Here is an 18,033-nt window from a genome sequence, read left to right on the forward strand (position 1 = left end):
TACACAGAAACTCCTCGTGCTCATGCTCTGTAAACTCCCCATTTGGTTTTCTTGACCTTGCGTTTTATTTTCTCACCCTGAAGTTTTTGCCGTTCCAACAGCTGGATGAAAAGTGTGATGTGGGGGCTGACTGTCCTTAGAAATATCTGTGCATGAGACATCCATTGCAGTTTGCAGACCCTAACAGTTTTTCAGCTGTCAGCAGGAAACAGAAGCCGCTTTAAAATAACACAAAAACAACAAAAAAAACAGGAGTTCTGAGTCTCTTTGCCGTTTTGTCCAATTCGGTCCTTTTAATTCCCCGAAAAAAAAAAAAGAAAGTGGGGAAAAAAAGCAGAAGGCTAAAGCAATTTTCTACACAACTCCAATTTAAAAGTCTGTGTAGGATTATTTTATAACCTCTTTAACATGCGGCAATTGGAGCAGAAATTGAAACTCTAATTGGTATTTTAAGAAGCTGAACCTTCTGAAAGTGTGACCATCTTAAAGGCACCGAGCATGCTCGGTTGTGGCCGTTAATGACCTCGTGATAGCTGCGCAATTCCAGTGACTCCTGTGAACCTTTCTGACATTTTAAGTCTTCACGTGAGATTGCTGAGATTGTTAACTAATGCAAACTCTCTCTGCTGCAAAGTTTCTGTTATCGCATCTTTGCCTCAGTGGATCTCTTGATTTCTAATTCTCCACCACTAATCTCTACCATTAGCATGGCTGCAGTTGTCATTTGATGTGGATGTCAAGCAAGTTGATATTTCTAACCCCAGTTCTCATCCAGTACTTTTGTTTTTGTTTGAAAACTGTTTTTGTACTGGTTTAGTTCTCTATGATTTCATGGTTTTCTTTTCAGTTCATTTTGCAGTAGTTTTGGGTCAGAGGCAAAATTACACAGGAAGACTTTTCTCAAATTGTGCCAAAATATTAAGCGTTGTCTGGGCTTTTTTTCCCCTTTTCTTTTCTTTTGCAGACATTTAAGCCGGGATGGCTGAATCTCAATGGTCTCTATTGTTAAGGATTTCAATTTTTGTTCCTATAATTTGTGTTATATTGTTTCTCTCATGAGATAGGATGTAACGTTATTTTTTTTTTTTATTCTCAACAAATATACTGTGCTCTATATGCTTACTTTTAAACTTTGTTTCATGACTTACTTTTTTAATATCTTAAGTACTCCTGTGAAATGCCTGTCCACATTTTTTCAGTTTCTGCCTGCATGACTGGATGCAATGTTTTCAAGTGGCTTGGAAAATACACTCTCTGTACTGATACGTAATGTCACCCACCCCCAAACTACTCACCCACACGGGCTTCCTCCACAGACCCCACGCACCTCAATCTACAAGTCCCTGGCTCCCAAAACCTGTGGCTGACTTTGATTTGATTTGATTTTGTTTATTTTTGAGGCGTTTAATTAATTTGTTTTGTGGTTAATATAATTGCTTAATCGCTTCATTAGACGTTTAAATTTCACAGCGGTCACCAGTTATTCTGAGCAAGCTCTGTTTTGGCTCTTAACATGTTCAGGTGAGATTTGCGGCTTCAGGATCCACGGGCAGAATGTCCCTTTTGAGGCAGTGGTCCTGGACAAGTCCACTGGAGAGGGGGTTATCAGGGCAAAGGACAAGCTGGACTGTGAGCTGCAGAAGGAGCACACCTTCACCATCCAAGCCTACGACTGTGGAGAGGGTCCTGATGGTGCCAACATGAAGAAGTCTCATAAGTGAGTTAACCCCTGCACTAAAAGTGTTGCACAATTATCTTTGAGCACATTTTCTTTGAGATAAAATGTTTTTAACTATCTAAAAAAAATATGACAGAGCAGTGGGAAGCCTCAGATTTTGGCTCACAGTGATCACTTGTTCATACGCTACTATAAAGGAATACAAAAAGAAAAATCATTTTAGGTCTCCTAAGTAAAAAAATCCTGATTGTGGTTCAAATGCATCATCAAATCTGATGCATTTGCCCTGACGAATGGGTTATGAAAGCAAAGCAGAGCAAGCACACAAGTGTGCAAATATAAATATGTGGTTTTGGCGTAAAATCAAAAGCTGCGTTTTGTTAAGTCTTTATGCTGATTGTGGGAACTGTCAAGGGAATCCTTTCCCGAATGAGCCGTGTAATTATCCATGAACATTTGGTGACATGAATGCACATCTGGATTGTGAGGATTTCCAATCTTGAATGAATGGAATAAGGGTCATGATTAGATGGTTATTTGATTTGTCTGTCAACAGAAAATTAAGCTGCACCTTTTCAAAAAAACAATAAAGATCAGTAGTGATGAAGTAATGATTACAAATAGAGTTGACTCAACACAAGAAGATTATTCTTTCCATCTGCAGTAATCAAGCAAAAGCCAGGCCAGGGCTTAAAGTCAAGAATTTATTTTATTTTAACCACTCCAGGATTTGAGATCAGTCTTAGTTATCCATGAATGAGGATGATCATGTAAGGTCTCATTTTCATAATAAAATAACATAAATAAATAAACCATCGACTATCCAACTGATAAAGTATCCTAACTTGAATATCTCTCTATCAGGGCCACTGTCCACATCCAGGTGAACGACATCAACGAGTATTCACCAGTGTTCAAGGAGAAGTCCTACAAAGCCACCGTCATCGAGGGAAAGAAGTACGACAGCATCCTGAAGGTGGAGGCGGTGGATGCCGACTGCTCGTTCCAGTTTAGCCAAATCTGCAACTACGAGATTGTGACCCCTGATGTGCCCTTCACCATCGACAAGGATGGTACGGATGTTCACATAGCGCCTTTGTCTTTGTGTGCCCACTGGAAAAAAGCCGCAGCCCACGCCCAAGACTCATGAGTGCAATGACACGCTTCACAGTGCCTGTTGATTCGTTTAAATGATGATGCTTGCAGGGCCGTCATTCAAAATTCAGCACAAACTTGTCGGTTTGCAAGACGATGACGGCGTTCTTTGAACGTCACCGAGCTGGTCAGTGATTAGTGCCGGATTTTAAGAGGATTTCTTTTTATCTTTAACAAAAAATAAATAGAAAAAGTCAAGACCCAGTTTTCAAACTCTGACGATTATAATGCCTAACTAAAAAAAATAAATAAGGATGGGTGATAATATGAGGAGATCAGTGAGAACCGGTGATGTGACACTTTAATTTCACTTTAATTGTGAGACTCTGCATACACAAAAGCTTTGAAAATAACTCTCAGTACAGCGTCTCAATTCAAAATGTTATGAATCCTAAGAGCGGTCCATCAGTTTGTTTGGCTTGTCGATAAATCCCTTTTGTTTTGTTTTTTAAATAGTCTTTACTCTATAATTCTGTTTGAAACGCTTAATGTTTTAGTGCTTTGAGGATTTCTACACCTACCGATACCTCTGCCAATTTTAGCACAGCCACAGCTTTGAAGTTAAACAAAGAATGGTCCTTCTATTAAAATTACATTTCCCCCCCACCTGCTCTGTTCAGGCTTTATCAAGAACACAGAAAAACTGAGCTATGGCAAAGAGCGCATGTATAAACTGACCGTGACCGCCTACGACTGCGGAAAGAACCGAGCCTCTGAGGACGTGCTGGTGAAGATCAGCGTCAAGCCCACCTGCAAGCCCAGCTGGCAAGGTATGAAAGCTCTCCTCCTTTGTTGTAGCTCGTCAGCCATCACTGTTAAGTTGTGTCTTTTGTGTTGAATGTAAATGATCACTGACGCAGTCCAAACAGGCTGAGAAGGATAATTGAACTCCTTTAAACTATAAGGCCTCATTCAAGCTCAAAAGAAGAGGAATACTTCTTAATGAGTGATTAGTATTAAAAAGGCTTTTAATTAAATAACATCTTTTAATGCTTTTTACTCTCTCTGCTTCTTTTTCAGGCTTCAATAAGAGGATTGAATACGAGCCTGGCACTGGTAGTTTGGCCCTCTTCCCCAGCATGCACTTGGAGACCTGTGATGAGCCAATCACGTCCATCCGGGCCAGTATTGAACTGGAAACCAACCATATTGGAAAGGGCTGTGATCGTGACACCTACTCTGAGAAGTCTCTGCATAAGTTGTGTGGTAAGGAACTGGAAATGGTCCTTGTCAGTAGTTGTTTTATAACTCTGTGAGCCACATACAAGTAAGTATACCATCTTTCTTTATTAGGAGCCAGCTCCGGCACTGTGGAGCTCCTTCCTGCTCCCAGCAGCTCTGCTAACTGGACCGTAGGGCTGCCAACCGATAACGGCCACGACAGCGATCAGGTGTTTGAATTTAATGGCACCCAGGCCATCAAGGTTCCTAATGGTATGGTGAGCACCAGCCTGAAGGACCCCTTCACCATTTCTGTGTGGATGAGACACGGCCCTGGGGCCCACGAGAAGGAGACCATCCTCTGCAACTCTGACAAAACGGGTAGGAGTCACAGCTTATTGTGAATAAAATAAACATGCGTATTTAAAGGCTCCAACTATTATTCAACTGTTAAAAAGATAACTGACTCACTGTATAGATTAAATCTTCCTGTCAGTCCACTTTAATTGAAGATTTAGCTTCATAATAAGATACACCCTGGAAAGGTCGCCAGTCTGTCCAGGATGTACTCTGGACACATAGAGACACTCAATCATTCTCATTCACATTCACACCTATGGGCAATTTAGATTCAACAATTAACCTAACCCCGCTAACTGCATGACTGTGGGAGAAAGCCAGTGTACCCGGAGAAAACCCATGCAAACTCCACACAGTGGAATTGAGCCTTCTTGCTGTAAGACTACAGTGCCACCTTGATGTCCCTATTGCTGTAATTCCAGTAAAATCATACTAATAGCCACAAAAGTTTAATTATATATGCTAGACCATTATATATAAACCACCTAGCGAAAGGCAAAAATGCCTTGTTTTTAGCATATAAATGACATGCACTACCCAATTTTCACCTTTCCTAATGTAATAAAGTGCATCCATTCGCCGATGGCATGATAAGATTAAATAATACTGTAATGCTGGCATGAAATATTAATAAAAATCTTGGAACAGAAGGTTTGAAGAGTTCTGTAGGACAGAGCGTCTTGTTTCATACATAAAATAAGCATGGCACATGGACTCATTAATCTCAAAACTGTGCTGTTAAAATATCTGGCGGATACTGATTATTGGTGCACATATGGTGTCTGAAGAGATCCTCTGATTAAAAACAAAAAAAAAACCTACCATTGAAACTTCAGGCTATAATCAGTGTTTGTGCTCAGCTGGTGGTCTAACACATGGAAACGTGATTCCTTTTTAATTTCTTTCTCACATCCCGCTGAGCGCTTGCTGACCTTTCCATTTTGACAGTAGTTGTAAATTTTCTCCATGGTCACAAGCTCCTTGATCTTACGGACTGTAAAGTCTCTGCCGTGGCCAGTGACGGGGAGCCAGTTCATCAGCTTCGGCCCAGCTGCTTATATAAGGAGGATTACATCAGGGCTGTGGCCTGGACAGGAAGCTCCCATACCCATGAGATCATGGGTCATTTGTGACCTTTGTTCAGCAGAGTCTGGAACAGAAAGACGAATCTCATTTTGCTTTAGCTTTACAGAACCACGTAAAACTGAAATGTATTTTCATCATTTAAACCATATTTTAAATTTTTTATTTGCTTCATGTTAATGATAAATTGACTGTTTCTTATGTGGTGTTTTTCTACTCTGCATGGGCACTTTATCTAACGTAGACCATTTACAACTGCATTCATGCACTTGCATCTAACGCGCACACTACAATCAACATATTAGGAACAACCTACGGTTCAGTATCTTGCCCAAGGATACTTTGGCATGCAGAGCAGTGAGGGACTGAACCACCTAACTTCTGATTAGTAGATGACCTGGTCTGCCTCCTTAGCTACAACCACCTTTGTGTCAGTTTGATGGTGTACTAATAAGTGTTAATTGGTTACCAAAAAACAACAACCTTCCCATAAAGGTTGAATCTTTCAGAATCAGATACAAGGAGAGGATGACCATGGATGCATGGCTACATACATACATATGAGGGCACCAATAATGCTAAATGTTCACAGGTATTGCGTCAGTCTGTAAAATCCCACCCAGGCATTGTTTTCTGTTTTCTCCTGAGGTTTTGCTAATTCCAGTAAGGCGTTGCTAAACCACACTGTGCATATTACAGCCACATAGCGATTTTTTTTTAATAGAGAGAGGCTGCTAAAAGGGCCTGTATTCAGTCCACACCTTCTCAACACTTAGTGTTCTGACAGATTACGGATTTCGACACTGAGCTGGAGCACAAGAGTTCAGTTTTACCTGGAGAATCATCACGAAAACACATTTGTTATGGTTTCTTAAGAAGATTGTGATATTTTCCACAAATACATTGCTACACATTTCCATAGATAGTCAGATATTTAATTTATCCCACAAGGGAAATTGTTGAATATTTTAGAGTTACAGTTTCTCATCCTGATCTCTTCTGTCGTTTTCTTCTCTGCAGAGATGAACAGACACCACTACTCGCTCTACGTCCACAACTGCAGGCTGATCTTTCTCCTACGCCAGGAGCCATCTGAGGCAGAGAACTATAAACCCGCAGAGTTTCACTGGAAGCTCGACCAGGTCCGCTGCTTCCAAAACTCAACTTTGTGCCAGTGCACAGCATGAGGCGGCACATAAAGTTAAAAATAATAATAAAACTCAGGTTTCAGTGTACTGCAGAGTCTAGATTTCAGGTTTTCACTCCTCCTGCTGTCATCTTTCCAGGTGTGTGACAAAGAGTGGCATCACTATGTGCTTAATGTGGAGTTCCCCACTGTTTCTGTATTTGTGGATGGGACTACCTTTGAGCCCTTCCTGGTTACAGAGGACTACCCACTGCACGCCTCCAAGATAGAAACTCAGCTCACAATTGGTGCCTGCTGGCAAGGTAAACAGTGTAACTGATTTTTGGAGAGCTCTCTTTTTTGACATTTATATCATTTATATGCATTGTATTGAAACACAAGTTCTTCTTTTGTGTGTTTGATACTCTATTAGAAAGAGTTAAAACTGTGTTCATGCTAGATGACATAAACTACCTTGTATAAACTGTTACTTTATATTCAGCCAATGACGTATTAACTCTTTGTAATATTAATGACGTGACCTCGTATGTAGCATCTGAATCTCTCCTCCAGATCCTCAACCTTCCTCCCTGTCTCTTCCTGCTCTCTTGTTTCTGCCCTTTACAGAAAACTCAGGACATGACAATGACACTGAGACAGTCTCTGAGCCCAGTTCAGGTTGCTCACGTCTTTCCCTTACTACTCAGACATGTCCATGTGTCCACAATGTCCCACCATGCTAATTGCATCCTCATTCCATTAAGACTAGAATGATTCCTACCCATTCTAGATGCAAAAATAATTTGTTTTGTTGCAGTATTGATGTTCAGTGGCGCCTGACTCCCATGTATTTTATTTTCTCTTCTAACTGCAAAAGCTATGCAGTTGGGGTTTTTTCTCATTTTCCCCTTATTTGTTTATTTTTCCCCCAACATTTGATACACCAGCAGATCGCAAATAAATCTATAACGAGTCAAGAGTCCGATCCAGCTGCAGCCTTTTAGCCATGCTGGCTTTTCTTTCAGAGCTTGACCTTGAGGCTGGAAGCAGTAACTCCTCTGTATCACATAACAAACCTGCAGCAGAAGCGCGCACACACATCAGTGGATGAATACGCGACCTTGAGATGTAGTTTGTCACTGACTCCGCAGTGGTGCAGACTAATGCTCATTATGATGTAGCTGGAAGACAGGAGTGGCGTACCTCTCTCGAAATGTCAACTCCAAATTTCAGATCATGAGCATTTTGCGGCCCTCAAGATGGCTCTGTTATTTTGTGAAAATGAGGTGACTAAAGAGGATTAATTCATCATTATCTTACGCAATCCCTTCTTTGAGTTTTTTTTTTTTTTCTTTCCTCCTGTTGATGTCATTTCTTTTCCCACAGTAAGCCGTTCACCCTTTTAATGCAAGCGTTGCATGCTGCCGCTGGCGTGCATAAGCTCATCAATCATTTGCCTGTCTTGCTCTTTGGGCTTCGAGCCTTTTGAAGGGCACACATACTAACTTGCATGAACTCCATTCACGCCAGCTTTGTACAGTGCGACAGCATGCTTGAAGCTCCAGCTCAGAAAAGGTGAAGCCTGTGAAATCTACCCCCTAAATAACTTCTATGTGTTGTCTTGGAAACCAGGTGGAAATGCTCGAATGGCGCAGTTTTTCCGCGGTAACCTAGCGGGGCTGATTATCCGCACCGGCAAGCTGGAGAACAAGAAGGTGATCGACTGTTTGTACACGTGCAAAGAAGGACTGGACGTGCAGCTGCCTGAGGAGGTAGCTTCAGCCATCAAGGTGAGGAGGCAAAGAAAGCTTTGAGTTTGTGAAGTGAATCTTTTTTATATCATTTGACAGCTCGCTCAAGTAATGAACTGTGGTTCGTAACATCCAACCAAATTAAAAACAAACAAACAATTTTTAATCTTAAACCTGCAACTTTTGGAGAATATTTACCTCAAAAGTTGCATTTTTGCTGAATGAATTACTTTAAGTGGTTCTCCAGGACTGATGCTGGAAAGGATTGTTAATGTTTGTTAGCTCAGCATCAGTCACAGGTCATGTTATTCACAAATCCCTCACCTTGTTTTCTTCTCTCAGGTGGAATTCAACCCCAACCAGTCCTCTCTGACTGTGGAAGGTGACGACATCGATGCCTTTGACAAGGTCATGCAGCACATCTCCTACTTAAACTCCCGCCAGTTCCCAACCCCTGGAATCAGGCACCTGCGTATCTCAACCACAGTAAAGTAAGTAGAAGAAGAAGAAGCCAGAAGCACTTATTGTTTTCGCAGCCTGGCCTGTGTCTTGTCACTTCATCTGTTGGCCGGCAGCAGCAGCCCTGTGTTGTTTATAAAGCAGGTCCTTTCTGCCTCATAGACATTCAGAAAGCTTCTCTGCTGCTGCTTAAAATGTGAGGATGGTTTATTGAGGTAAAATGGAGGTCAAGAGTTTTACCTGATGCCCATAACAAAGAGAATAAACACAATGTGTTTTGCTGCTTGAGAATGACAGACTGAAGAGCAGTATCCATTTTTTCCCTCTCCTTTCTTTTCTATTCTCTTTGATGTCTGCAGCACTGGAAAGTCAGTAAGAACAGCAGTAGTTTTACTGATTTATACACGAGTATGAAATGAATATATCAAAGCTCTCGTGGTTGTTCTGAGCCTAGTGTGAGATTTGTTCCAGTTGGTGAAGTCGTTTAGTATTTGTTCTTATTTGCACATGCACAAATGTGCATCAGCTCCCAGCTTTATGATTTGGACTGAGTAATCAGACTAAACTGTTTTTATTTTTTCTTGTGATGGCAGTTAAATTTTTATAATTGATGAGGAACATTTGAAATTAGCTTTTTATATGTTGTTGCAGTCAAAGTGACATTTAATGTCAGTGAAAAGAAAGAATGTGTTCTTTATTTGTTACACATCAAACAGCTTGATGCATAAAAATACACAAATACCCACAAGAACTGATGAAACAATTTTATTTTGCCATTTGTGCAGATAGGTGAGCTTTAGGCTTCTACACGAGGCCTTTGCCGCACACTGTTGTTGGCTCAAATTTGTTCACATACCTTCCCAACTATTCAGCATGCCACTTTGCTTCTATAGGGAGAAGCAGCAACGTGATTTAAAAAAAAGACAGAAGGAAAATCACATTTCTGAGCATTTAAAATCGTCTATTTCACAGATGCTTTAACGAGGAGTCCTGCGTAACGGTGCCAGATGCTGAAGGTTACGTGATGGTGCTGCAACCAGAAGAACCCAAGATCAGCCTGAGCGGCATTGACCACTTTGCCCGCAGTGCAGCTGAATTTGAGAGCCAGGAAGGAGTGACGCTGTTCCCCGAGCTACGCATTGTGAGCACCATCACCCGTGAAGTGGAGGCCGACACGGAGTCCGAAGCTGCAGAGGGAGCTGACGATGACCCTACAGGTAAGAGATGTGCACACTGGACTCTGAAGCAACTTCCTATCATGCTAAAAGGATTTAGCATATACACAGGAGCTAACCTGTACCTGTCCATTTAAACATGGCTGCATATGTAATAGTAATTATTGCCTTGATGGCATTACAGAGTGATGATGTGTTGGAGTGATTTAAGGCACATCCGGACTGGAGGAGCTGGGGATCGAACCACCAACCTTCTCATTGTACCTCCTGAGCTTTAGGTGCTTGTTAAGAAAGCAGCTGGTCTTCCGCTTGCACACACAGGCCCGTGCACATACTATACTATGTCGTCCCCTCAACAAAAATAGAGCGCACACACTCACTGGTTTGATTTCCCTTTAAACGCTCACCTGTCTGCACCTTTGACAGTGAATGATTCTGCAGTTACAGGGTGTGTACAGTACAGACGTCTGTGCAGAACTACAGTAGCAGTCTATGTTGAGGATTACGCTTGGGGGATGAAGGGATTGGAAAAACAGCGAGAGGGAGGGTGCCATCTGTTCGGCTTGCACATAAGTTAAGTGGAGGAGACACAATAGACAAGCTCTGGGGTTGACACAGATACCACGAGATACGACGTCCTGCGGTGAGCAGCAGGCCATAAGGGACAAAAGGGCTTACAGAGCTCTGCTGCTATCACCTGCATTACCCTGCCCCACCTTACACACCTCGCAAACAAGAGATGACACGGTAGATAATTAAGAGTCATTAAAATGGAGCTTTGAAGAGTCAAATGGTACAGGCAGTAGATGCATGAAATATTAATTTGTTTCATAAGCAAGCTGAGGATGCCGACTATTACAACATTATGATTTAAATAATAAAATCACTTTCTCTGATATACAAGTATAATAACATTGCTAAATCTGCTGTAGTTGTTTTATTGGACTAACTGTTGGAGGCAGGATTCTCTGTTTACCAGCATTTCTAAAGAGCACGTTGCATATTCTATAATGTCAGTAGTTGACTCGTTTTAGCATGTCTCATCAGTTCTGGATCTTTCTCTCTTACTCCAGTTCTTTAGATTACTTTGTTTTGTTGATTGAACAGAAATAAAATCACAAATTTTTGTTCCCTTGCTCTTAATCTGTATCTATTTGTTTGGAAAGGGCAGCCAGTTCTTGAAGAAATAGAGAAGGAGTGCTGTTTCAGATTTTCAAGAGTGCTCCAAATCTTCCTCCTCAATCGTTTTTGTGCTTTTGTTCTTTCAGTCCAAGAGACGGTGGTGTCGGAGGAAATCATGCACAACCTGGACACGTGTGAAGTGACTGTGGTGGGAGACGAGCTGGACGGAGAGCACGAGAGCCTTGAAGTGGACATGTCCCAGCTGCAGCAGCGCAGCTTAGAGATGAGCTCATCCAACGTGGGGCTCGTCATCACCGGTACAGACCACCGTGCTCTGCTAGGAAGCCTTAACTAGCATATAGCCCTGGTTTCTGCAAAACCTCTAATAGTTCTGTGAGATTAAAGAAGGAAAAATGACTTGGTGTCATTAACACTTCCCCCCCCTCTCTGTGGTCCAGGTGTGAACACCATGGCCAACTACGAGCAGGTCCTGCACCTTATCCGTTACAAGAACTGGCACACCGAGGCTCTCTTTGACAGGAAATTTAAACTGGTCTGCTCTGAACTCAATGGTCGCTACATCAGCAACGACTTTAAGGTCGAGGTACGTCTGAGCGTTTGTCACGTGCACACTGAACCGTGACCAGCCTGTCCTGGTGTTATCCACATACTTGTGCGCCCTCACTTCAAGTGTGGTCTTTATTTCTCTCTAGGTTAATGTAATCCACACAGCCAGTCCCATGGAGCATGCCAACAATGCCATGGTGCAGCCCAACTTCATCAACCCTGTCCATCACGCCTCTGTGGATCTGTCTGGGCATAATTTGGTCAACGCTCATCAGGCCTCAGGTACTGAAACATGGAGAATGCTTCATCCTTTTTCAGCAGGTTGCATAGAAAATCAGTAGTCATCTGCAGCCATCGATTCACCAAAGTTTCAAAATAAAAAAAAGAAGAAAAAATCAAACATGCATCTGTTTCAGCGACGTGGAAAAAGACACAAAATCAAAGTATAAAAATCTTTCCTGCAAAAATTAATTTAAGGATGCCTGGAAAATAAATTAAGCAGTAGTGTTTATTTTTTTCCTCAGTATTGGCTGCAAGATCGTGTTTATCTGTTGAATGCAACACTAAATATCATAATCAAAGCAGTAATCAGCTTAATTGTTGCTGTAGAAAAAGATTTGTGATATGAAGCAGGAGGATTACAGCCTACTAAGCAGAAGTGGGGCATGTATGAAACACTAGTGTGTCTGTTTTTTAATGGACCAAGTTAGGGATTACTTTTGAGCGCTGTTTGTGACATCTGTACAGGCAGTGCACACTGAGCACGACCTTTTATTTTCCGGCTTCTGTATTCTTCTAAGCTGACTGCCTCGCTAAGCTCGCCACTGCACCAGAGAGGGCTCTTCCTGCTAATATGGAAAGTGGAGCAGGTTGTCGCGAGACGGGCTAAGCTATTTAAAGAAAAACAGCCTCAACACCTTATACAGCTAAAAGCACGTGTGTGTACAGATCGCTGGGAGCACGCCATAAAGCCAAAGCGGCGGTGGAAGCTGCGTCTCCACATATTTGATCGTGAAGTGTTGTTTTGCGTCTAACTAATCAGTGTTTTTCCTGATGTGGTTTACCTCCTCGTAGTGGTTCCGAGCGCTGCCACCATCGTCATCGTGGTGTGCGTCAGCTTCCTGGTGTTCATGATCATCCTGGGCGTGTTCCGCATCCGAGCTGCACACCAGCGCACCATGAGGGACCAGGAAAACGGCAAGGAGAACGAGATGGACTGGGACGATTCAGCCCTCACCATCACCGTAAACCCCATGGAGGTAAAACGACACGAGAGGAGGAAGCGGGGAAGCAAAATAAGCAACGAAAAAAATGATTATGATGGTGATTAACTGGTGAAAAGCTGTTTAACAGAATTTCGCTGCTGGTGTTAGGCTGTAGCCCAGACAGCTTTTCGCCTGCTAATGCGAACTGGGTGATGTTAAAACTGTGCCCTAGTTTTGTCTGAGCCCCTTGTAATTAGCAGCCTTGTGGGGACGAGAGAGAGACTCCGTTGCAAATATGTAAGTCACATTACCTGACTGACGCACAAGAATGAAACAAGGAAGCAGCTTCTTTTCCCAAAAGCCCAAAATGAAGCGAATGAGTCAGCTCGTGGGCTGAATATATTTGTACAAGAAGATTCATGTCTTTCTGAGTCATTCGATTACTCGTTGTTGCTTTACTGTTTGTTAAAAGGACCGATTATTTACCACGTTTTGATTTGCTTTAACTCCCATCCTGCTGTGACTAAATCACAGCACATCTGCCGAGTGAGACTTTACACATTTGACCAAAATAATCTGATCATATACAAACTCTCCAGTGAGACATACAGATTTGTTAAAAGATGATGGCCTTTTTTGGTAGCTCTGTTTTGTTAAACAGAGCTGAAACGAGACGCTCAATTTCCCGAGTATCTTGGAAATGACTCTTTCAAAGCGGTTTGTTATTTTTATTGCATGGATTTGGTTCGTAGGAGAAAGTTATTGAGGTAATGCAGCGTTTCGGCAATAAGAGACGTGCATTAAATCCTCTCCCGTGGTTTTATTGTATGTCGCTGCCTTTTAATGCTAATCTACATCCCATGTTAGCTTTTCACCTGATGTGTTGAACTTCCGTCATATTTACATCAAAGTGTACTTGAAACGTCCGAATCTATTTAGGTTTGGTTAATGTGTCTCATGTGCACCGTTCAATGACATCGAGTTTACCTTGAAAGGCTCACTGCTATGACTGTTGGGGTTTTTTTTTTTTTATTGTGTCTAATGGCCCCAGTGTTTTCTAATGTGTGAAATTCAGAACAGTGGACGTGATAAACCTTCGTCACCACCACAGAGGATTTTAAGCAAACAAGATGTGATTGAAGGGCAGACTTAGCTCAAGTTTTGCAGATGAAAGACGTGGAGCTTATTCCAAGTGTTTAACAAAATCTTAAGGAGGTAGGCGTATTATTGTGAAGAGTCTATAATCAAGAGACGTCTTCATAAATGGGAATGCAGAGGATTTACAACAAGGAGCAATAAGAAGGCCAGATTAGTCTTTGCTAGAAAACATCTAAAGGAGCCTGCACTTGTCAGATTAGCAGAGGCGTCCAAACACAGTTACATACATGAAAATGATGTGAAACAGGAAGGTAACCTGCACGGTGCTCAGCAAAGCCATGATCTGTATAAAGTTTTTCTAACACGGATTTAATAATAATAATAGATTGCATTTATATTTATTTACAATACCACTATTCATTCACTCTCACATTCACACACTGGTGGAGGGAAGCTACAGTTGTAGCCACAGCTGCCCTGGGGCAGACGGACATATCGCGCCGTCGGCCCCTCTGGCCATCACCAGTAGGCGGTAGGTGAAGTGTCTTGCCCAAGGACACAACAACCAAGACAGACAGAGCTGGGGATCGAACCGGCGACCTTCCGGTTACAAGATGAGCTTCCCAACCCCCTGAACCCCCCCTGGTCGCCCAATTTAAGTAATCGAGTATTTAAGATCACAAAATGAGTGCCCACAGTCACAGTCTCCATCTTTTCTCTCGCTGTCACTAATGCAGACGTACGAGGACCAGCACAGCAGCGAGGAGGAGGAGGAAGAGGAGGAGGAGAGCGAGGACGGCGAGGAAGAAGATGACATCACGAGCGCCGAGTCGGAGAGCAGCGAAGACGAGGAGGGCGGCGAGCCGGAGGACCAGCAGGGGGCCAGCAGACAGCAGCAGCTGGAGTGGGACGACTCCACCCTCACCTACTAAACACACACAAGACACCCAAACAAGAGCTCCCGACACACACATCAGAAATTCACTCATACTCCCTCCCCCACACACACACTCACAAACACAGCACTCCCTGCAGTTTCATGTCTAGGAGCCATGATGTAAAAACTTAACAAAAATAAAAAAAAATCAAGAAAAGGAGAAACATAAAGTCCCTTCAGCGTATATATGGTCAAGGTTTTCCTGTTGTTATCTTAGTGGTGGTACTCAGTGTAGTGTAGTCATCACCAGATTGCTGACTTTTTTTTATTTATTATATTTTAATTCCCAGGAAAACCTGGCTTACATTGGAACTGTGTGAGGAAGCCAACCCTGCACTTTGTTTGTTTTCTCTCAGATGTACGGCTTTGAAGAGCAGAGTAATCGCTTCTCCTGATGTATATTCTTTGCTAATGCTTGTAGATTAATTCGCTAAACTCACAACTAGCTCCGACTTGGGTTTTCTTGACTTGTAGTCCACAGTGAATCGAAAATGATGCTTTTAACAAGTAGACTGCATTTTCCTCTTCCATTTCTTTTTTTTGTTTTTCTTATTAGTGCATGGAGAAATTTGGGGGAAGTCATGTGTAGAGAAATAAATTGCTTTTTAAAGATTTTTGTAAATATAATGAAACCATGTAATTAGTCAATGTGTTAGTGAAGACCTAATCAATGGGGTCCAATATCTACGATTATGTAATGTAGACTATTTGTGTCACACAGGCTGTCGCAGCATGCCGCTGAATTTCTGCAAAAGCTGTTCCATCACGCTTGTACAAAATGTCTCGCTTCATGATGCGAAACCGAGGACTGTTCAGCGGTTTCCATGACAAAAAGGTGTCCATTTCGTCCCTTTTCTTTAATCTTTTGCGAGGAGTAAAGTAGTTTCTTTTGCTTTCTCGTAGACAGAGGGCTTAGTTGACGGTTTCAGCTTCACATGATGCTTTTGCTTCGCTTGCACGCGTGGCAACGCTCTACTCCTGGCTTTAGTGTTGTTTCATTCCCAGCAGATCTCACTGATGTACACTACAGAAGGAATCTTCTTTCAGTTTCAGAAAATGTCGTGTGGAATCACAAAGATCGGCTCAGCAGTGCCGTTCGTGGTGAAAATAAGGGTACTAAAATGTCCTCAGCAGCTTTAAAACCTTTGTCCCTGTTGTGGTTCAAGGAGAAACCCTTTCAAGCTACTGAAAGAAAATGTTTATGAGCTTTAGTGGAGACTGGCTGAATCGTTGAATTGCTGGCAATGTTTTATTTTTTTTTTCTTTTCATGGCACGGCTATTTTACCTAAAATAATAATACATAGCCTGTATGAGGTACATTTTAAACTGTTTGCTGCTTCAGCAGGAAAACACTTTAAAAATGAATCTTTGAATCTTAAAGTGAGATATTTTTTTTGCAGTAGACCACTAGATTTTATTGTACATGAAACTGTACTGTAGAGTTGTTCAAAGATATTTGTTTACATTTGGTAAACTTATTTTCCTTCGGGTATTAGTATGAAGCTTACGATTGGGAAAGTGTGTCCGACCTCTTGTCTCCTCTCAGACACTGTTGTCCATAACTTGTATATAATCTTTCACCAGACCAGATAAAAACGTGCCGTCACACTGAACGATTTTAGTGTTCGTCTTTTATGGGGGGGTACAGAGTAAAATATAAGCGTTTCCCAAACCTGCATTTATTACGACCATGTTTGGGGCTTTGGATTGTGCAGAAAATGGCATTATCGGGATTGGAAAAGTCTATGCGTGCAAATCCGTTTTCAGAGGCCAAAATTAATTAAAAACACCTTCAACACTTATTATTGTTGTTGATGTAAAAAGTTTCCAGGCTACTTTTGTTTTCAGCTCAGTGAATCCATTTGATTTATTTGATTTTCTTTAATAGGTGTGCATTTGAAACGTAGTGAACAGTCTCCCTTCCATGATGACTTTGGCTTGTTTTAAAAAATGAAAAAACTAAAAAAAAAAAAAAAAAAAAAAAAGGGGGGGGGGGGCGCCAGGTCTGAGCCGGCTGAGATGGGAGTGCCTTTTGCCGATCATAGCGTAATTAGCTGGTCTAACAAACACACGTATCCGTGCTCTTTTATTTTTATTTTTAATGCTAGATTTCTTTCGTAGCTGGGGAGACGTTTTCTCTCAGTTTGTCGCGATAATAGGCCGACGCTAGTTTTATTACAGGTGAAAACATTTTACGTAGATGTCACGTGTCCTTGTTGATGTGTAGAGGAGTAGATCCACATTGTATCTTCTATAGATATTGTACTTAAAAATCATATTGACGGAATCCACCTTTAAAAGATGTACATTATGAAATTGCTTTGGCAGCATACAGCGTGTATACTGACCTATTTGTGTATAGTGGAAGGTGAGTTTCTTTTTTCTTTTTAACAGTGTCCTGTTGCTTGAGCTGTTGAGAAACAATATTTTTTTTTTAAATTTTTTTTTTTTTGAGGGCAGCATGAAATTTCACAAGAGTATATATGCCTGTCGGTGACGCAATTCTCACGGTTTCATTGTGTCAAACACTTCATGTCCACATTTCAGCTACAGTTGAAAGGTTCACTAGCATCTCGTTTGCTTTCTGGTGCGCCCCCAATGAATGTCACTGCCTAACAATCTGAAATGCAACCATACTGTAACAACATCAAGATGAAGTAAGGAAGGGTGGGTGGATGGACAGGTGGGTGGGGGTATATTGACTTTGCATGAACCACAAGTGTGTGTGTACGCTCCACGTGGGCCTATGAGACCGGAGTGAGAAAGGAGACGTGATACACTACTGATTCTCAGATTGTCTGTTTCACACATCCATGACACTCAAGAAATTTTTTTTTCTTTGTTTTAAAATCTGCTCAAAATGGACGGTGACGGTGTTTTCAGCGTGGTTGGATGCTTCCTTTGTGCTTGTTGGAGCTGCTCTCTTTTCTACCAGTTGAAAGGCAAATGTAGTGAGGTTGATGCTTGCTCGTAAACAAAATAAAGGAAGATGAGATGGGGTATAACTTCTGTCTGCTCTTGTTTTCCTTCATTGTATTCTCTAGTGTAAACATGGTGCCGGTGCACAGCATGGGAACACACCCTGGGTGGTGCTGTGAGTCTTTTTTTTGTAAATATTGAGCACTGTTGCCCTCTGGTGGTGAAACTGAGATCTG

General features: G+C 41.9%; 1 protein-coding gene across 4 annotated transcripts in view; it reads left to right on the forward strand.

Annotated features, from left to right (window-relative positions):
• The window catches only part of clstn1 (calsyntenin 1), a 36,759-nt gene extending 18,876 nt beyond the window's left edge, over positions 1–17,883 (forward strand). For 2 of the 4 annotated variants that reach the window (XM_005914949.3, XM_005914950.3), the window contains 16 exons: positions 1,522–1,717; positions 2,543–2,751; positions 3,454–3,603; positions 3,854–4,039; positions 4,127–4,375; positions 6,458–6,579; positions 6,724–6,886; positions 7,191–7,241; positions 8,196–8,353; positions 8,657–8,805; positions 9,746–9,990; positions 11,217–11,387; positions 11,529–11,674; positions 11,784–11,919; positions 12,712–12,896; positions 14,678–17,883. In XM_005914949.3, the coding sequence (XP_005915011.1) occupies positions 1,522–1,717; positions 2,543–2,751; positions 3,454–3,603; positions 3,854–4,039; positions 4,127–4,375; positions 6,458–6,579; positions 6,724–6,886; positions 7,191–7,241; positions 8,196–8,353; positions 8,657–8,805; positions 9,746–9,990; positions 11,217–11,387; positions 11,529–11,674; positions 11,784–11,919; positions 12,712–12,896; positions 14,678–14,872 (2,711 nt within the window). In that variant the 3' untranslated portion in view covers positions 14,873–17,883. The remainder of the gene's footprint in view (positions 1–1,521; positions 1,718–2,542; positions 2,752–3,453; positions 3,604–3,853; positions 4,040–4,126; positions 4,376–6,457; positions 6,580–6,723; positions 6,887–7,190; positions 7,242–8,195; positions 8,354–8,656; positions 8,806–9,745; positions 9,991–11,216; positions 11,388–11,528; positions 11,675–11,783; positions 11,920–12,711; positions 12,897–14,677) is intronic. The other 2 variants (XM_005914951.3, XM_005914952.3) reach the window with 1 other exon arrangement.
• Positions 17,884–18,033: the final 150 nt, after the last annotated feature.

The sequence above is a fragment of the Haplochromis burtoni genome, unplaced genomic scaffold (assembly GCF_018398535.1).
Source record: "Haplochromis burtoni strain Fernald_Lab_line unplaced genomic scaffold, NCSU_Asbu1 Contig_9, whole genome shotgun sequence".
In the NCBI taxonomy this organism is placed as follows: Eukaryota; Metazoa; Chordata; class Actinopteri; order Cichliformes; family Cichlidae; genus Haplochromis; species Haplochromis burtoni.